General features: G+C 41.3%; 1 protein-coding gene across 4 annotated transcripts in view; it reads right to left on the reverse strand.

The window, feature by feature from the left end:
• Window positions 1–22044, reverse strand: part of ARHGAP26 (Rho GTPase activating protein 26) — a 448717-nt gene that overhangs the window by 280379 nt on the left and 146294 nt on the right. For all 4 annotated transcript variants that reach the window (XM_057732267.1, XM_057732256.1, XM_057732285.1 and 1 more), the window contains exon 10: window positions 16273–16367. In XM_057732267.1, coding sequence (XP_057588250.1) covers window positions 16273–16367 — 95 coding nt within the window. The remainder of the gene's footprint in view (window positions 1–16272; window positions 16368–22044) is intronic.

Genomic DNA, 22044 nt, shown 5'->3' on the forward strand with positions numbered 1-22044 from the left:
TTCCCAGGTGATCCTGAGGTACAGTTAGGTCTGAGGCCCCTCTGCCCATCCAGATGCCCCTCTTTTTCCTTCCTGCTCCCCCTGAAATGGAGAGCAAAGACACCCTCCTCTCCACGCTGGGGTAGAGCTACTCTCTACACATCAGCGTGTCTCCAGTTCACTTCCTGCTAGGTGTTCACCAGCAAACAGTGAGACCACAATAGCTGCCTAGCAGACCAAGATCTCAGGGACCTCGCAGATGTCACATCAACTTCATGGCACACAGTGTGAAATTTCCACCCAGAGCCACAAAGAGGAAGTTCAGACAAACTCAGAGGCTGTGAAGGGTGGGCCACTTGGCCCTAGTAACCAGGAAAGTCAACAGGATTTGTTTTCATTTCGAGAAGAAATATCAAAATATAAATTCTTTTCCACATGTGGTTTTGTTCTCCTTTTTTTTTGTTCTTGGTGGAAGGGGGTGGTGGAGAGCTGAATAGAGTAGACTTAACACATTTGATTCTAATCCTATCACTCCAGGTTCAGAAAACTTTCTCCCAGCTGGGTGTATACACATCTGGATCATAGCACTATATCCTTCCTAGGCATCTAGAAAACACTCACTCAGCTTCAGGTTTCTTTCCTTTATTACAATCTAAATCACTATTACATAAATCTCTTAACGTGTGTAATTCCTAGAACCAAGGTAAACGGGTCAACTTTGTTTGGAATCAAGCAGTAACTTCCTTTCCACGTTCACCGTCCCTATGCCCCTACTAGCCACCCTCTCTCAAAACAGAAAAGGAGCAAAACTCTCAATGACCCTGCACATTCCATGTCAGTCCCTGTAAGACAGCACACTTTCATTCAAGGTATCAATTTAGTTCACGTCTGAAATGCATCTGGCCTTTCATAATAAAAGTGGAAAGAAAAGAGAGAGGGAATGAGACAGAGAACTCTCAAGGTGGGAGTGTAGCATGAGAAAAGGAAAATATGACACAATAAAAAAGAAATGGAGTAAATGATCAGAGCTCTTTCCAGCTCTGTAACGAATTGTGATCCTCAGGTACAGAGAACAAACTAGTGGGTTCCAGAGGGGAGAAGAGTGAGAGGAGGGACAAAATAGGTAAAGGGGATTAAAAGGTACAAACCACCAAGTAAGTCACAGGGATGTAATGTCCAGCACAGGGACTACAGTCAAAATTTTATAATAACTTTGTATGGTGTGTAGTCTATAAAAATATCAAATCACTATGCTGTACACCTGAAACTAATATTTTAAGTCAGCTATACTTCAATTTAAAAAAAGAACTGTGACCCTATCAAGCAATATAATAAACAACTACAATAATAACCCAGCACTGTGTGCCAGATAGTGTGATAAGCATTATATATTAATTAATTCATTTCATCTTCACAACTACATCATGAGGGAGGTATACCCTCATTATCCCATTTAGCAGATGAGAAAACCAAGGCTCGAACAGGTTAACTACCTCGTCCACAGTTACAGAGCCAGGATCTGAACCGAGCAGTCTAATGCTTTGCCCTCAAGCACAAAGCCGCGGGAAACGCAGAGATACTGTGGCCCCTGGAGAGCTGGTATTGACCACCCGCATCCCCTGCCATCAAAAGGGACGAGACCCTCCTGCACAGCCTTCAGCGAGCCTCTGCCTGGGATCAAATGAGGTCAAATGATCAAGAGCTCTGTGAAACCTAAAGTGCTTCATAAATATGAGGGCTCAGAACACCACTCTAGGCAAAGAGCTGATCCAAAAACTGGAATCCAATAATGGCCAACATGACTGTGGCTTACTTCCTACAGCAGTGGTTCTCTACATTTTTTTTTCTGCCTCAAAATACCCAAGAGATGGAAAGGCAATGAGTTTTGTAAAAGAACACAAAAAGCACTAATCATAAAAAATAAGGATAAATTGGACTTCACCAAAATAAAGAATTTCCAGTCATCAAAAGATACTATTAAGAGAGTAAGACAAGATGTTTGTAATTTTTATCTCCAACGAGACGAATATCCAGAATATGCAAAGAATGCCAACAAATAAATAGGAAAAAAATGAACAACCCAATTAATAAAATGGATAAAAGATTTGAATAGGCACTTCATAAAAGAGGACACCAAACAGCCACAAGCATAAGAAACAGGGGTGAACATGATGAATCATCAGGGAAATGCAATTAAAACCACAATAAAATAAAACAAACAGCTGTCTGAATGGGGAGCATTCAAAAGACCACCAATAACAGGAACTGACAAGAATGTATAGTTGCTGGAAATCTCATACATTGCTAGGGGGAGAATAAAGTGATAAAACCACTTTGGAAATATCCACTAAAACTAAACATATACCTGCCTTATGATCTAGCATTTCTACCTCTAGATATATACCCTAGATAAATGAGCACATACATCCACAAAAAGACACATTTGAGGAATATTCAGTTTTATTCATAATGGCCAAATTTTGCAACAACAAAAAGCCAAATATCCATTCATAAGAGAATAAACTGTTGTATATTTAAACAATGGAACAGGCAACAATAAAAAAGAACCAACTATTTCTACATGCAACAACATGAATGAATCTCATAGACATAATAAGTGAGGGAAAGAAGCCAGACACAAAAGACTACCAACGGTGTGATTCCATTTATATGATGTTCAAATACTCGCAAAAGTCATCTGTGGTGACGGAAGTCAGAACAGTGATTTCATCTTAGGGAAGGAGTGTGGGCAGTGACTGGGAAGGGGCCCAAGGAAACCTTCTGGGGTGACAAATGTTCTATTACTTGACCTGGGTGGTCACACTGGTAGGGGGTGTGTGTGTGTGGGTGTAAAGTCATTAAGATACAGACAAGATTTATGCATTTTACTGATTACACTTCAATTTTAAAAAAAGTTATAAAATACCCACGATATACCACTTCTCATCTAAGCTCACTAGGTATCCTGACTCTAGTGCTTCCTAGCAGACAAGTAATTGAACTATTCTCTGTTAGTCTTTAAAAGGCAGATAATATGAGTATCTACCTCATGGGCTTGTTGTGAAGGTTACGTGAAATATGCATAAGGCATTTCAAGGTGTCAGACATACAATAAATGCTCCAAAAATTACTTGTTACCACAGAGGCAAATGAGCAGCAGGTCAGCAGAGGGAATGGACGGCAAGTGTCAGTAGGATCAAAATAACGGAGGGAGAAGGGCAGATTAAAAAAGAAACGAAATGAGCCACAGCTGCTTCTGATATGCATGACCCCACCCCCAAAATACTGTCACACAGCATTGAAAACTCACACCTCTACCACAAAGCAAGCCAGGCCAAGGGCTGACATACAGGCTCTGACATCACAGCCATTTCCTTTTTCCTCCTGAGTAACGCATCAAAGTGGCCTACTTCCGCCTTTTGGAATTAAGGTTCGATAACTGATAAGGATAAAGAAGGTGTCTTCAGCAAATTCTAGAAGATCTGCCAGGGTGCTCCTACTACCCACCAGGTGAGAGAAGAAACAAATGACTTACAATCCTTTCTGTAGCTCAATCCTAAAATTCTACTTCAAATACAGCACCTCCTGTTCACTCTGGATAAGTCCTTGGTTCGTGCTATATCTGGACCAGCTTGAGAAGCACGAACAAGAATCTGCAACTTTCTCTTAGCACCTCACCTCTCACACTACAGGAGCGATGCATAAAATAGTTATTTACCTATCACAGGGGAAACCACTACCCACCACCCTACCTCCTTCCATCTCTGGCCTCCACAAAGGGCCCACATAAAGCAATACATCATTTATCAGAACATCCAGGAACCTGGGACTACTGATGTCAGCTCACAGCCTTCTCACCAGCCAGGAGCAAGCAGAATCACAACCAGCCCAGATTCCAGGGTTACTCGACAGCCTTCCTACTCTAATCTTATTCCTGAATCTGAGTCAACAATGGTGATCTCAGTGGCTTGGCAATTTACCCACTTTCTATTGGACCAGGAAATGCTATTACTAACTCACTCCACCCCACTGAAACAAACACACTCAGAATCTAACAGTGCTGTTCTTTCTAAATTGACCTCCAAAGATCTAGGGTTTACTCATTCATAAGACTATAAATCTTCTGCTGGCAAGAGCTCACTCCCCAGCTTCTATTCACACTACGGCACATTTAAGGGTCAAGTTCAGAGTAAAAGAAGGACTGTGACATCCACAGAAATACACATACTCACAGCCTGTGCATGAAACCTGCCTCTCTATACTTAGATAGGAAGACAGAGGGAAACAAAGAAGGTCTGGAGAATGGGCTGCCATCCGCAGGTGAAAAGAGACACACAAGTGCCAAAGGAAGTGGTCCTTTGCTTTTAAAGTGCTACTGGGAAAACTGGTCCCTAACCGTTCCCTGGCAATTACAAGTGTTCAAGGTTTCAGTAGATCTTCATTTACGTAAACATATGACCAAAGTAGAATAATCCTGGAGAATGACATCTCTTCCATGTGTGCATGAGATAACAGAATCAAACATCTATAGAGACCAGGCAAGTAAGCAAAATGAGTGAAACTGGGTAAAATTCTTCCCTATTCCAAGGAAAATAGGCTTGGTCTCATTTTCTTTAAAATGTGCAGCCTTTTAATTTTTCTTTTGCACTTTTGCGTCCTGATAGAGTCACAGGAACAAAAGGGGTTTCCCCTCTATGGGAAAAACAACAGTGCAAATGCAAGGCAAAGTGGTAGCTGTCCCCTGTCATCATGGTGGAGGACAACAGGGCACAGTGGAGACTGCGGCAAAGTGGAGAGCACAGGCCCCACCTAGAGGAGGCATCCGCCATTCAGTCCTATAAACAGCTGGCACATGGGAAGTCAGGATCAACATTTACAGATTTTTCCCATTTTAAAATGTTGCCACAAACACTACTCAAGCCAAACCAAACATGTCTGTGGACCAATAGCCTATGATTTCTGGGGTATCAGTCCTCCTCTGTCTCTCCCTACCTGAGCTCCACCCCAGGCCATCACCCCATGTTATAATGTCATCTCGTGCACTGGGACCAACAATGATGCCTGTCTGTATTCTTGATGCACCTCAGAGTCCAACTCAGCAGAGTCTTTCCAGTTCAACAACGGAGGGGAACTTGGGATACTTTCCCATTTTTCCCAATAGTGAGGACGCAGTGTCATCAAAGGAGGGGAACATTCACCTACTATCTGGAGACAAAAACTTATGAACCTGCACAACAATGCATGCTCTGGGATAATCAACTATTGGTGGTCCTTGAGCATTACACATCCTTGTGCATGAGAAGAATACATATGCCACGGTGACCTGGGTGGGGTACAGAAGAGAGAAACAGAACGTGAGAGAGAAAAGACGTTGCAAACCAGTGGCCCACTGACAGCAGCTAAGGTTTACTGAATGCTTATTATGGGCCAACCACTGGGCTAAGGACTTTGCTTGCTTTATCATTTGTTCCTTGCAATGAAGTAGGTACTATCATTATACTTCTCTTAAAAATTGAGACTCAGAGATGACTTGCACAATTTTGCACTGCTAGGTAGCAGCAAAGCCTCAGCTTGAACCCAGTCTGCCAGACTCTAAATCAAGGCCCATACCTTAAGCACAACACTGTATTGCCCCCTCGTGCAGGCAGTGTCCTGCCCTGGGATCCAGGGTGACCAGTTCCTTAGGAGGAGGGAGGGGGAAGAAGGCACTTCTCTCTTTCACTCTCTCTCTCGGGAGGAAGGAAAGGGGAGAGGGAGGAAGGGACTTCCTTTCACCCCCACCCACCCACCCACACCCACACACCCACACCCACACATCCCTTAAGAAGTCTTCAGAAGCAGGCTTCTAATCAATTATTTAGAAAGGATCTGATCCTATTGAATGAATGAACCATAACCTATTATAACCTAAGCACTTACCTCCTCAGGAAAAAGGTCCTAAAATAATTAGGACCACAGAAATGATAATAGTCTGAAGAGTAATACTGCCATTACATCAGATAGTTTCCTACATTTTATTTTAAAGGAGACTGAAGTCATGAAACATCAGAAAGCCCAGACAAAGACATCTTTGGCACATTAAGTTACATGGTCTTAAATGAAGCATATTGAGTACCAGTTATGTGTATGCCATGCATACTAAGGACATAGGAGTAAGCAGATTTCAACAGTCAGCACCAGGAGAAAGCATTATTAATTACCAGGATGAGTAACACTCAGGGGGAATGCAAACACTTGTTATTTTTATAACAAACTATGAAAAATACTCTAAGTCAAGAAATCTAGGTCATTTATCAATTTTTCTTTGTTAGTATTCTATCTCATGATGATCAGACATGCAGGTAAGTGGAGTTTACTGGTTGAATTGTCTCCTTTCTTTGGACTTATGTAATAGCAAAGTTTTGATTTCGATTTTTAAAAAATAAACCCATTTTATATTTAGAAATTGGCAAATAAACTGGTATACTCAATCAATAAAACTCCAAATTTCACTATGCAGACTAAAAGAATAGAAATAGTAATAAGAACAGAAAAAAGCTACAGAAATAATAGAAATAATATATATCAGTAGTAAGAATAGAAATAAGTAATAGAAATAATACAAATATAATATAAATAAGGTTTCCTTCTTTCACACCACAGTCCATTAACCAGCACACCCCCACTCTCACTTAAACCAGAATCAAACAGCAAATACTCTCTCATTTAATTTTTTAAAAAGGAAAAAACCCAGTAATTTTAAAAATACATGAATTCTAAAGATTCTAGGAACTTGTTAGCTAGCTTATTCTACAGAACAGCCAAGGAGAAGTTCAGAAAGTACACTATCCTCCGCCCTCCACTCTACCCCCACCCAAATCATGGAAGTCAGAGCAGGAGAACACCCTCTGAGGAAGGAAAAAGCCATTTCCGCTCTGAAATGTCAATGGCATTGAGACCGGCACTCTAACCAACCAGCAGGAAGGCAAAATCAAATATTATTTCAAACAAGGGGTGAGAAGGGGAGAGAAGAGGAAGTTTGAGACCAGGAAAAATGGATTCATCTGTTGCAAAAGATAAAGGCAGACTGCACCAAGAGGGAAAAGCAGGACTGCCTGGTTCTCAGCACAAACTGGACTGTCCCAACTACTCGTCTGTTTTCACCACCATCCTCAAATAAGCTGCCCCTGAAGCAAAGAGCCAGAGTTCAGAAAGCAAGGTAAAATGTAACGTTTAAACAGAGGCCACATTAACTGAGCATGCTTGCTTCTGCAGGAAAGTGGGTATGAAATGATCCATCATAAAAGGGTGGGAGGAAGGAATTTCTAGAGAAAGAATGAGTCATTTAGAATACTTTCCCTTTAAGAGGTAATAGTCATGTGATGATTTCTTCTACAGAAACACACACACACACACACACACACACACACACACTCTGACTACTAAACATCAATGTATAAAGGACAGCTAATTTTCAACTGGACCAGCTACCAGTTACTAATACATATACAAAACTGCCATCTAGAGGCTGAGCACGGAAACAAAGTCTGTTACATAAGATGATCCTTTTTGAAAAACACACAGTCTTACACTCACACAAATCTCACAAAAATACAGAAACAAGTACGTGCACACACACCACATACCAAACTAGAAGAGTATTGTTTTAACTTAAAATTAGTAATGGTTTCCTTTTGAGACCATAAATTGGAAGGAGGGGCTTAAACCTTTTATCTTGCATATAAAATACATATAAATAACAGGTTATCACATATATAGTTTGAAAATGGATTCCCTTTGCACATATGCACTTAAAGCACCTGTGTTCACCCTCAGCTTAAAAATGACTTGAAAAGTCACAACACTATTGGAAAAAGGCATGGCATCAAAATGAAACAAACAGGCTCAAAGAAATACCCTCCAAAGCTAAGGTTCACCGTAAGAAAAATGAAGTCCCAGGTTTTAGGGTAGCGAGAAGAACTTCAAAAGAACAACCTCTTCCGACAGAGAACTATGTCAGAGAAGAATATTACAGCATTCCACCTTCAAAATAATCCTGCAAGGTAGGTATGATTAGCCCCACCTTACAGGTGTGGTTAAGCCACCAGCCCGGACTCACACAGCTAGTAAGAGGCAGAACCCAAATTCAAACTTAGGGCTGCTTTGACCTTTTAACTGCACCATGCAGCCTTCTATAAAAACGTGCTTGAAATAAGGGTGATGACTCATTGGAGGGTTGGGATAGATTTTTCAGATCTTCCATAAATCTTCCTAGCCGCCAGTATTCTTACTTTAACCAATCTCCCATTTTCCTGAGTGTTTTTTTGTTTTTTTGTCCTACCTATACAGAAATGCAGATTGTGTGTCTACTTGCTCAAGTTTTAGTTTAAATATCAACTAACATGATTCAGCTCCCAGAGTCTCATACAGTAATTCACCAAAGTTCCAAAGGAAAGAACAACATAATCTAACCAAAAATTGCATTACCATAAAAAACAAAATTGAACAACCACATGCACACTGGACTGGATAAAAATTAAAAGCTGGGTAAAATGACGTTATTCTGCCTCTGGGAGCAAATTACCTGAGACAGATATTTAGAATTGAACAGAGTTATATAAAACATACCTAATTAAACAACCAGCCAACCAATACAAGGAAAAGCTCATACACTGTGCAAATACACAATACATGGTGGAACACGAGGACAGAGCTGATAGTGAGTGTGACAGGCCAGCCTGGGACTGGTTAAGAAGAAAGCTGCGGAGGGTGGGGGGAGTCGAGGGAGAGTGGGGGGGAGTCGAGGGAGGAAGGGAATATGGGGATATGTGTATAAAAACAGATGATTGAACTTGGTGTACCCCAAAAAATAAATAAATAAATAAATTAAATTTAAAAAAAAGAAGAAGAAGAAGAAGAAAGCTGTCTCTCTTCACCTATTCGTGAAAAGCTCACAGAAGGAGGGTTTTGGATTTGGTTTGCAAGAAAAGTCAGATGATGACTTTTAAGAAGGAACATCCATTCAATTCACAGTGCTTCATTAAACTTTGTATCTCCAGGGTCAGTAGCGTCCCCAGCAGGTAGCTATGGTAAATGAATGAGGAAGGGAGGGACGGAGAGAGGGAATGAAAATTCAGGGCATTCCAGTCATGCCATCATTCTCTGTAAGAATGGAAGGGTGAAGTCCCTCTGTGCGTTACATCTTCCCCACAGCATTCTGGTCCTCCAAGTTTGCTGGAACACTCAATATACTTGTATTTACACTTTCAGTTGCATGAATGTGTGTGTACGTGTCTGCCCATTCTACAATCAGCGGTAAGATCCGTGAAGGCAAGGACTATGCTTGTCCTGGTCCCCGTGACACCCCTAGCACCCACTACCCCTGTCATCCTAATAAGGGGTCCTTTGTGCCCACCTCTGGAGAGTACTAAGGGTGGGAATGGGGCACGCAACACTCCACATAATGTCCTCAAATATATGCACTTCTGCTGGGGTCAGCTAGTCCTGAAAAACATAAAGATTCTAATATTTCCTTTCCCCAAGAATAAACACCACCTCTCGAGAGACTACACTGATTCAGTGCATCAGAAAGAAGCCTTTTGTTTCTATTATTTTCCATATGGTTTCGTGGCCCCTCCTGGAAGACATCTGGGAGAAAATACCCATGTGTCACATACATCTGCAAGACATCTCTTAAAAACAAGCAAATGCAGAGATCCTGGGAGATGACTACCACCATGATTCTTTAAACAAATATTTTCCCTACATTTGCTCATTAATTTCCATAAGATGCTGCACGGTGGAGTTAATTATTCAAAATGACTGAAGACAGACATTGGCAAGTATCACATGCCACTACCTCTAACAGCTGCTTTTAGATGAAGTCCCATTTTTAACCAGGAATTTTACACTAAACTCCCTCAAAAAGAGTTAACACACTTTAAAGAAAAAAATGACACATCTATTCTTTATTCCATGAATCAATACAACATATAAACTTTCAAGCATTCGGTTTGACAGCAAGGTAATACACAGGCACCAAAGAATGCTTCTTTATTAAAGTATAAGAAAGGATGATTTTTAAAAAGCTAATGAAAGCTTCAGCTACTGTAAAGAGTAAGGAAGATAATTTACATGAAAGGGCTGCTTTGTGAAGGTTCCTTGTCAGTGGGATTATTCAAGGAGTGTTTGTTGGGCCATCCATCTAGAAAGCTGCTGGGGGCCTTTTATGGCTGCTTCAGTGAGAGAGGCCCTCGTACTCAATACTGTATTGGTTTGCTAGGGCTGCTGTAACAAAGACCCACAAACTGAGTAGCGTAAATAACAGAAATGTATTAGCTCACAGGTCTAGAGGCAAGAAGTTCAAGGGCAAGGTGTCAGCGGGTGGGTTCCTTTTGAAGTATGTAAAGGAGAATCTTTTCCATGCCTTTCTCCTAGCTTCTGGTGATCTGCTAGCAATCTCTGGCATTCCTTGGTTGGAGGAGACATCACCCTAATCTCTGCCCTCATGTTCACATGGCGTTTTCCCTGTGTACATGTCTGGCTCTATGCCTCAATTACCCCTAAGGACAGTATTCATACTGGATTAGGGCCCACCCTAATCCCCTCATTCCAACTTGACTACCTCTGCAAAGACCCTATCTGCAAATAATCTTCATAGTCAGATACTGGAGATTAGAATTTCAACATATGAATTTGGGGGATACGCAACTCAACCCATAACAAGTATCTTCTTCTAGGAAAATAAAATATTCCTCTTTGCAGCATGCTGTGGCAATACCCACAACTACTGCAACTCACACATGTGCATTTAAAGCCATGTAATATTCTAAATATTAGAGTCCAGAAACTGAATTCAAAAACAGAACCAGAAGGGAAACTCAAAGAAGCACCACATTGATTTGATGGACATGATACCTTCATCTAAGCAATTTTTCAGTCTGGAACTGAAGAAAGTCACAAGAATTTCTACTAACTCTCACTTTTCAATGTTGCAAACGATAAAATTCTTTAAAAACAAAGTCAAAGACATGAAGAGCTAGTATTAGCCTGTGCAACATATGCTCAGAAGAGTCCAGGGGTCTTCAGCAGCTTCTTAGGTCTGAACCTCCCCCAAAACTAGTTCTGTGAAAAAAGAAAAGAAAAAAGAAAAAAAGAAAAAAAGGCAGGCACTAGAGAAAAGGGATAGATGAGATGTAATGACGTGTAGTTATGTAATTATGTGGAAGTCAATATGGAAGGATAGAGGATACAGAGAAGGGAGTACAGGTCTAGTTTTGCGATGTCAAAGTTGTAAAAGAACTTAGGTGTAAGAATTACAACTAGCTTTCTGAAATGTATTCACAATATTAAAGAGGATCTTTGACACAAGAAGTTCTAGAACTATAAATCTAAATCCCTAAGGTCTGAATTAACCCTCAATTTGATTTCCAGCTCATTCATGGGTCATAGTCACAACAGCTCTTCCTAGAGGACTGAAATGTCAGGGGTTAGGTTTTTCAACAGGATTTAAGGATTAACAAATTGACAGCAATGTGTTGGGATACAATGAAAACAATCAACTGATAAATGGCACTAGTGCTTTGATTTCTTACTTATGCTAGTTTCCTTAAACAGAAATGAGTGTCATCTTAAGAATAAAAAGTAAAAGAAGAGGTGTACAAAAAACACACAGCATTCGTGGAACACCTACTGTGCCTGGCTCCTGCTCTCTCTGCAGTGGCTCTTCCCACCCCACCCCCAGCGCCCCAGCTGCATTGGGTCTTCGCTACTGCTTGTGCTTTCTCTAATTGTGGCAAGTAGGGGCTACCCTTCATGGCAGTGCACAGGCTTCTCATTGCAGTGGCTTCCCTTGTAGCAGAGCACCAGCTCTAGGCGTGCAGGCTTCAGTAATTGTGGCATGCAGGCTAAGTGGTTGTGGTGTGTGTGCTCAGTAGTTGTCGCGCACGGGCTCTAGAGCACAGGCTCAGTAGCTGTGGTGCACGGGCTTAGTTGCTCCACAGCATGTGAGATCTTCCCAGACCAGGAATGGAACCCGCGTCCCCTGAATTGGCAGGCAGATTCTTAACCACTGTGCCACCAGGGAAGTTCCTGCAGTGCCTCTTTAAATTGTTAGTCGTGCGAGGGCTTTCTGAAGGGCACAGGGTAGGAAACATGGGAACAGAAGCAAGTGTGCTACTTTAGTTCACCCACCATTAGTTTACACACCAAATGCCAATGATTAGAGTGAGAATGCACTCCTCAGATTTCATAGTCGGCAAGGTGACTGACAGTGGCGGCCCCTAAATCTAAGTACAGATAGCACTGGGCTTATCACTTGAAACATTTCTAAAACACCCTGAGTTCTGAGGCAGCAAAGTGCCCTGCAATGAGGTCCTACGACCCTCAGTTCAAATCCCACCTGAAACTTGGGTAAGACTCACCCTCTAAACTGTAGATTCCTCCTCAGTAACATGAGATACTTGGAGCACAAGCCACCCTGGGCTGTAGCGAGGATTACATGAAATGACATCAACAGTGTTCAGCTTCCAGAAAGTACTCTCTTACTACTGGTCCCCTCACCCTTCCTCCACAGTTAACTGAAACAGTGGCTTTTACTGTGGTTTTCGTTCTTGCTTTTTTCCTGGTGCTCTGTATCAGAGACTGCTGATCATCTTTTCTACTAGCTATATTCTTTATCAGGCTAAGAATTAAGCTCCTTAGCAAAGCAGCCTAAGGGGTTTTTGGTTTTGGTTTTGTTTTTGATTGTTTATTTTTTGTTTTATTTTACTGTTGCTTGTTTTTAATAAGGAAAATGCTTTTATGTGCGCTGAGAAAACTGTACTGTGATATGCCTGCTGTTTAATGCACCAATTATGAGTAAGAATGGAAGACAACAGAAGAGCTTATTCAAAAAGTGGATTTCAGGGTCTCTCTCGAAGAAAGTTGGATTGTGTAGGCGTGGGGCAGGAACAAGAAGCTGTAGTTCTAACAAGCAGTCCCGTGGATGCTGAGAGCATGTGGTTCTCACTATACAATAAGAGACACTGACGTCATCAACTTACAATACTGACCTCCTAGAATACCACTTCCTAAAGGCTATAGCTTCTACTACAGAATGACATAGTATCAGCACTGAACCTGAAGGATAAAAGTATCCAACCTTTAAACCCCACAACATCACATATTCTAAGTCAAATCACACTTTAGCATGTATTAATATCTTGATAGACTACAACATTAACAGCTACTACATAAATGTTTATATATGCTACAGTTGACATACTCTGGGAACATTCTAAAACCTCAAGCTGTTAAACATAACCATTACCTCTTTTACTTTCACATTTCCTAGGTGCTAAACTTGCATTTCACCCCTCTGCCTCTCCAGCTCAGCAGATAGAAGCAGAGAAGTCTGTGGAAGGTGGAAAAGACATCAGGACAGCTGGCTCCATCCCCTCCTTGCTAAAGTGCACTGGTGAAAAAGCAAGGTGTAGGAGTCTTCCAGAGAATAGGACCCTGGGCAGAGTTCCCAGGGATGCCTCCCCTGAGCCCAAGGAAATATCTTTTCTCTCTTGCCTCGGTCCCTTCCTGGATGAGGGAGGAAAATGAAGAAAGACACTGAAGAAAATACTGCCAACTGGTAACTTAAGCTTTGAGACCAAAGAGGACGACCTATATAGAAAACAGAGAGAAGGTATTTCCTTGATGTTCTGTGTTCTTTCCGGTGATGACCAGCCAGGTGTGATCACAAGAAGAGACACAGAAGGGGCTCAGGCAAACCAAGTTTCTTATATTCACAGGTGCTAGAAACAGGACTCCTGGCACACCACAGGGGGCCATGTGGGAAAGCACCAGCATCATCCAGGAGACAGAAATGGCCAGAGGGGAGAGTCTACACCACGACCTTTATTAGAGTTCCTGCAGCAAAGGCAAGGCAGGGCCAGGTAAACCATTCAGGATTGGCTAGTTTGAATAATTTCACAGGTGCTAAGTTATGGGCGTGGTCCCTAGGTGCCTGGTGCCTGGCCCTGGATGATTCAGGCAAAGGAATATTGCCTCCTGGGGTGTTGGGGCCAGCGCAGGCAGTATGGCTCTGGACTGGAAGTCCACATGTCAACGGCACTCGCCAGGCAGAGCCCTCTGTTGACTCTAAGAACTGGTCAGCCCTGGATGGGGCAGGCTCTGCCCAGGCAGAAAGTATCATAATACATAGAACATTAAAAATACAAATAATACAACAAAACTATCTACTCCCCGCCTGCTTATTAAGAGGAGATTTAGCAGCCTCATTCTGAACCACAACTGAAGCCCCTCCATGTCACACCAAGGATAACCAGAGACGATGACTTAGAAGAAACCGACTTCCCAAACCCACTCAGTATGTTCACTGTGACACATTTGCTCTCAGCTTATAATTGGGACATGCAAAGCTTTTCTGGGCATAATATAAGGGGAAGGTGGTAGGAAGTGGTGGCAAGGGTGGAAATGAGATGGAGAAACCATGGTGAGTTTTAATTGCCTAAAAAGCAACTCTCTGCAACTTCTGGGAAACTTCTGAAGAAGAAAACAATTCAGCTTCAGAAAGCATCACTGACCTCATTCCCAATCCAACAAGAGCTGCGACGCAGGGCATGCTCTCGCCCAAGCAGTCCTGCAAGCAGACCATCATCGCTGGGAACTACTCGGCGGACCAGCATCAAACAACTGGCTCCATTTCCACACAAACACATCCACTAATCCACCTTTCATGGATGCCAACAATATGAATTCCCGTAAATTCCACGCTTAGACTAGAGAAGAGGGAGGCCTACAAGGGCTTAAAGCATCCTGATTCAGGATTTGTTTAAAGTCAAGCATAACCTATCTTAGTTTGAGGCACACTTTTTGCAATCCCCCTTTGCTACCCCTCCGTACAGCCCTTCTCCTCTCCCTTCCCCCCTCACACGGCGAAAGACTGGGGTACTCTCTTTTCTTTACAAATGATATTTACTTCCCTACATTTAGAGTCTATCTTCTGAAATATCAAGTCAGGTAAACATGCAGGACACGCTAATTAACAACTAATAAAGGCTAATTGTTGAGCTTCTACTATGTGCCAGTCTGCCAAGCATTTTATATGTCTTCTCTTCTTGAACGCTGACAATTCTAGGAACCAGGTACTGTGACCATAAATCTTCATTTTCCAGAGAATGAAATCAACACCCTGCGAGATTAAGTGACTTGCCCAAAGTCACATGGCTACTAAAGCAGCAAAGTCAAAATTTAGATCCGGACTGCCTGATTTGAGGGCCGAAAGTATCACAACTAGACCACTAATGAGACACAGTTAGTTTCCCTGAACATGTGATTTAGGCTAAATGGGCATGCTCTCTGCACGGGCACTCTAGCACCATCAGGGGCCACAGCACAGAGACACATCATGCCACAAGAAGGCATTTCAAACCTGGCAGCACACAGAGCAGCACGCACCAGGTGGTACTCGTGCTCCGGATCCTCTAGAGCTGCCATAAAGTGGCCACAGGTAAATGTCCCAGAGAGGGCAGAAGTACTGGCTTAACAAATTGGTATAATCTTTTTTTTTTTTAAACAATGGGGAGAAATTAAACAGCATTACAGGACAATCATGCCAAGATTTAAGGATCTTTGTGCTAGCATTGCTGATCTTGAATAGACAGCTCAAATAAGCTTAACTCCTGGCTTTCATTCAAAGAATTAACCTGTTGCCAAGTAAAGTGTCTCAAAGAACTGGAATGCTGTCAAACTAGCTTAACACCATGAAATGGTACAACTTAATGAGACTCTATAAATCTTGAGGAATACAACACAGAGCTCCCTCTCCAAAGACTGATTTTGAAAGTGGTTTGCTTTCTTTCCTGAGCGCACACATACAGTGGTAGGTAAAATACTGTAACTAAAAGCTTTTTTCTTGAGTAGAACTTCTTCCACTTTTCCCTTTACCTAACTCCTTTGAATCATTACATAAAAATTTGTAAGTAAAAAATTTTATGTAATGATACAGTCATGCTAAATAGTTTTCTTTAAACATATATTCACCCTCCGGAGACATCACACACATTTCGGAGACGGGAAGCTGTGGCATTAAAATTAAATCAACCAGTCAGGGGCTCAGTGTTGAATCTAAAGGATGGGGGAGGCTATACTTATTCTGGCAAATCAGCAACTGGCCTGACATCTATTCTAAACTGGGTATTAATAGAGGAATGGGAAGGGAAGGAGGGGGAAAAGAACCAGAAAGTTTTGAATGAATGGAAAAGGTAAGAAATCCAAATTCGGCAATCTTTGTTCCTGACAAAAAGTATGACAACTACTCACCTGTCTACTGCTTCCACGTCAAAGCAAAACCTCTTCTCGATAGAGTCTGTTTTCCGCCGTGTGCAGGATTTGAGGGTGACTGATTCATCTTCTCCCTGTTGGGAACACACAGGCTATCAAGAGGAGGCCAGGACTCGGGCCATGCTCCTCTGCAGGGCAAACATGCCACATAAACAGGAGTGATCATTTCATCTTCTCAAACCTGAGTGTTCGGGACCACAGGAGGTGGAAGGCTGGTCATAAATCTCAGGCCACAGCCTCATACATGTAAAATCTGTAAGCCATGTTCTAATACTTGGAGCCCAATGTCTTGAGTACTGGTAGATCATGATGGTACAGCATCAACCCATGCTAGATTAAACTCTTGTTGATATTGGTTTAAATAGGCTTAATTTACAGTTTTGATAAGAGTTGAAACAAGATGACTTTGAGGTTTCCTTCCAGCTCTGGACTTCTATGATCTTCTATGATGATCTTCAATCATCACTCCTCAGGAATATATTTCTGGACCAGGTTAAACACCCCCAGACATGTTCACATAGCACCATATACCTCTTCTTCCCTCACAGCACTGATCACAGGTGAGACTTGCTGTAAATGATGATTCAAATAATGTCTCTCTCCTCATTAGGCTCTAAGCTCCCTGAGGGCATGTACTGTGTCTGAATTTGCTTACCCCTATGTCCCCAGAGACCAAACAGGCCCTGGAACAGAGCAGGTGTGCAAAATATATGTTTTAACAGCTTTACTGAAGTATATGTTTAATGTATCATATATTGCATGTTTAAGCATACAACTTATAAGTTTTGACATCTACATACATCCGTGAAATCATCACCACAATCAAGGTAATGAACATTTCCATCAGCCCCAAATGTTTCCTGGTAAGTCCCTTTGTAAACCATCATTCCTCCACCCAGTCCATTCCCAGGCAAACACTGAATCTGTTCTCTGTCACTACAAATTAGTTTGCATATCCTGTAACTTTATACAAATGGAATGCTCTTTTACGTCTAACTTCTTTCACTTAGCATAATTCATCTGCGATTCACTCACGTCGTGCAACTCAAGTTTATTTCTTTTTGCAAATGATATGACCGATAAGAGGTTAATAACCAAAATATACAAACAGCTCGTGCCACTCAACAACAAAAAAGCAAACACCCCAATTAAAAAATGGGCAGAAGACCTGAACAGACATTTTTCCAAAGAGGAAATGCAGGCCAACAGGCACCTGAAAAGATGTTCAACATCATTAAACATTAGAGAAACACAAATCAAAACCACAATGAGATATTACCCCACTCCTGTCAGAATGGCTATCATCAAAAAGACCACAAATATCAAATGTTAGGATATAGAGAAAAGGGAACCCTTGTACGCTGTTGGTGGGAATGTAAATTGGTGCAACCACTGCATAAAGCAGTATGGAGGTTCCTCAAAAAACTGAAAATAGAACTATCATATGATCCAGCAATTCCACTCCTAAGTATATATCCAAAGAAAATGAAACATTAATTCAAAGATATATGAACCCTAATGTTCACAGCAGCATTATTTATAATTGCCAAGATATGAAAGCATGCTAAGTGTCCATCAACAGATGGATGGATAAAGAAGTAGTGGTGTACACACACACACACACACACACACACTGGAATATTACTCAGCCATTAAAAAGAATTAAATTTTGCCACTTGCAACAACATGGATGAACTTGGAGGGTATTATGCTTAGTGAAATAAGTCAGACAGAGAAAAACAAATACTGTATAATATCACTTATCTTTGGAATCTACAAAATAAAACAAATACAACAAAAAAGAAACGGACTCACAGATACAGAGAACAAACTATTGGTTATATCAGTGGGGATACAGAAGGAGGGAGGGTCAAGACAGGGATAGGGAATTAAAAAGTAGTAACTACTACATATAAAATAAATAAGCTACAAGGATATATTGTACAGCACAGGGAACATAGCCAATATTTCATAATAACTATAAATAACAATATTTTATAATAACTATAACTATAAATAACTATATAAATATTTTATAACTATTTTATAACTATAACTTTTAAAAATTGTGAATCACTATGTTTTACACCCGAAACTTAGGTAATACTATAAATCAACTACACGTCAATAAAAAAATAAAAATAAACATTAAAACAATAAAGGCAATTTTGAAATTCCACGGTACAAAAAAAAAGAGCTTATTTCTTTTTATTGCTGGGTAGTATTCCACTGTACAAATGGAATGCAACAGTTTTATCACACTGCGCTAATTTATTGCCTAGAAACATAGAAGTTTCTGGCCCTGATTTCTGTCTTCCTGTCACGTAGGAGTTTTTTAGGGTTCCTTTTTCTCCTATATCTGCCAATCTTTCTTCCTAAACTAGGGGGGAAATTTGCAAACTTGCCTAGTTTGTTGAATAATAGGAAATGTGACTGCGTATGGTAAACCTTAACCACCCACTAGTATCAGAATAGCACACAAAACACAGAAGACCTAGGAAGAGATAGTTTATATTCACAAGTCTTACATCTATTGTCTTCTACTGAATGGCTAAGATTAATTTCTCAGATTGAGAACTGCTCCTTCTGCAGTGCGTAAATGTATGACTGTAAACACCCAAACATGGACTTCTGACCATGTTAATGTCTAACTCTATTTCTGATTTAGTGGCATTGGACTACCTCCCACTTTGAAAGCTTAGGGGGAGGTGTCCCTGAGAAACAGGAGAAAACGGGATCTATAAAAGATTGTGAAATATCAGCAGAAATAAGAGGAAGATAAGACTCTTGCAAAGATGACCATACCACATCAGGAAGAATCTATAAAGACTATCTGTTCAAGCACTCACCCTTTAAAAAAATGGGGGATAGAGATAACAATCACTTACGCAAATAAATGAAAAGTTACATCATGACAAACTCTACAATAAAAAAAGGCATGTTGTGCTACAAAAGCCTACATTTAAGGGGATGTGACCTGGGCAGGAAGGTCAGCAAAGGCTTTCTTGGGCTGAGACCTGAAGGATTCGTAGAAGATAAAGCCAGAAGCACAGATCAGGGGTGGAGAACAGAAGGTGGAAAGGCCCTGAGGTTGGGGTCCATGGAGCCCTGGAGGAAGTGAAGGGAAGCCGGTGGTGTCTGGAATGCCAAAGAGAGAGGGAAAGTGGACTGAGAAAGGGTTTGAGGGAGGCAAGGACCAGATCATACAGGTTGTGGTCTGTATCCTGAGAGCAGAGGGAACATAATGAAGGGTTTCAAGCCAGGAAAGGGACGGGGTCAGCTCTGGGCTGCTCCAGGGCTCCCGCACAGAGGGGCCTCATCTCACAGGATAGAATGCAGGGAACTGTCTTTCACCACACACAGGCCTGGTCTCCAAGAGGACGCAGGAAGTCTGCTTACATCTCCTGGACTGAAGTTAAGAGAAAAGCGGGTACTTTCAAAGGAAAATAATCCAAATGAAAGGGACAAGGAAGGGGAGACAGGGTGGAAAAAGAACATGTCAGGAAAAGAAAACACCCTGTTATCTATGTTAAGTCTACCTCCAGCTCCTAGGAGAGCTTTGTACAAACACATATACAATGATATCGCACGACTGCCCTGTATAAACTGAGAAGGCATCACCTCTGGACAGCCAATCTTCATGTTTCCTCCACCCTGAGGCTGAGGAAACAGAGTGGCATCGTGGAAAGCTATTATTTTACATATATATGTTATTATTCTATTTTATTATGATGAGTAGGCTCAGAATCAGGAGATGCAGGCTCCAGAATCAGGGTTTCAGCTCTGGCTTTAGTAATGCTTTCAATGCACATTATCAAAATTTATTCTCTCTCTCTGACCTTCAGTTTCCTCTTTTGTAAAGAAGGAAAAATGGGTTAAAACAGGATGATAAAGGATAGTATTTTAGAAAAAGATAAAACATAATCTAAATATAAAGTAATTATTACTAGAAAAATGATTTAGTATAACATCAAGCTCCTAATACAGCAGCCTCCATTATGTGCCAGGCTCTGTCCCAAGAAGTTTATATACACTAATGCATAAAAACCTCTTAACAACTCAGTGAGGTGTTTCCTATTATCTCCGTAAAGTCTAAGGAGTCCCAAACACAATCATAATTGCTCTCTGCCCTTCACTTTCAAGTGTGGTAAGAAAGGAATAGAGAAAATACAAGAGAGTTCTTCACTCCAGGTTTAAGAAAGCACAAAATGAACATCCCCAAAATAAAGACTGTATGAGAGAATAACTCAGTGAAGCTGATTTCTAGAAGGACTAGGAGTTAGAAAAGAACTATGACTCCACCTAAGAAAGGCAGACCTACTTCTATTTCCATTTCATGAATAAGGGACACCTATTAACAGAGATTTTTAATACACCTTCTAACTCTGTAATTTTTCTGTTTTGATATTTTCATGTCTGTTTTCCTGAGATTATTTATAAGTCAACTCCAACAAGACACATTAAAAGGGCCTCGGCTTTTTTTTTTTTTGCTTTGATACAAAGAAGAACAGAAAAGCTGATCAACTCCTGTGTTGTGGACTAAGAGAAAGAAGGCCAGGAAGAAAAACTGCAAGTGGCAAAGAGCACAGGGGCAGCATGCAGGAGTAACTAACAGGAATGACAACGGCATCTCACGTCACTGACCTGGGCAGTCTAACCTCAGAGCCAGTGCTCTGAGCCTCTACACTGTAACACCCACACATGTGCAAAGCCAACAGGACACACAAAAATGCACCACAGAGAAGACGGCCAGGATCGGAATACTTACAGAGGACTAATCTGTCAACAGATTAGACATAGCTGAAAAATTATTTAAATGAAAGATAGAACCAGAGAAATTATACAGAACAGAGTCCAGATATTCAAAGAAATGAAAAATATAAATATTTTTGTTAAAAACACTTAAATATCTCCAGAAGGAGATAACAGTAAGAATGGAGATGGAGGCAAAACTCAAAATGATAATTGGTGACAATTTTCCAAAGTTACTGAAAGACAACAACCCTCAAATCCACAAAGGCCAAAATGTCTAAGCACAACAAACAGATAGGGAGAAAAAAAATTTCACAGAAAGGACTATCATAATGAAATGCATAATACCAAAAGAAAGAAAAAAGAAGATATTATGAGCAGCCAGGGAGAAAAGACAGGTTATCTAAAAAGGAAATGAAGACAGACTGCTCTCAGAGGAAAGAAGAACCACTAAGGCACAGCAAGGAGCTCTCAGCAGCAGTGACCTCAGAGATGCAGCCTGACTATCTCCTACCAAGAATGTCCACAAGAACATCTTCCATCCCACATGCTCTTGAATGCAATGTGCCTTTGATATTCCTCTCATCAAGAGGCAGGGTCTGTGTTCTCTCACACTGAAATTGGGTAGGCTTGGGTGAGCTTTTATGACTGTTTCAACCAACACACAGGGCCAATGTAAGGCAATATAACTTCTAAGTCTAGGTCATTAAAAGGCAATGCAGTATCTGCTTTTGTTGCTGGAATATTCACTCTTGAAACCTGTAGCTGCCCCAAGGCTGCCATGCTGTGAGGAAGCCCAAACTAGCCCACGTAGAGAGGCCAGAGGACAGGCCCTGAGACCATACAGAGCAAGAGGGAAAGAGGGAAGAGAAGGGGACAGGAGGTCAGGATAAAGGAAGAGAGCTATATCTGACCAGTCCAGAGATGCTTTAGACCCTTATGATCCAGCTCCTGTCACTGCCTGATTGAAACCACATAAGAAACCCTGAGCCCAAACCA

The sequence above is a fragment of the Hippopotamus amphibius genome, chromosome 1 (assembly GCF_030028045.1).
Source record: "Hippopotamus amphibius kiboko isolate mHipAmp2 chromosome 1, mHipAmp2.hap2, whole genome shotgun sequence".
NCBI classification, from domain to species: domain Eukaryota; kingdom Metazoa; phylum Chordata; class Mammalia; order Artiodactyla; family Hippopotamidae; genus Hippopotamus; species Hippopotamus amphibius.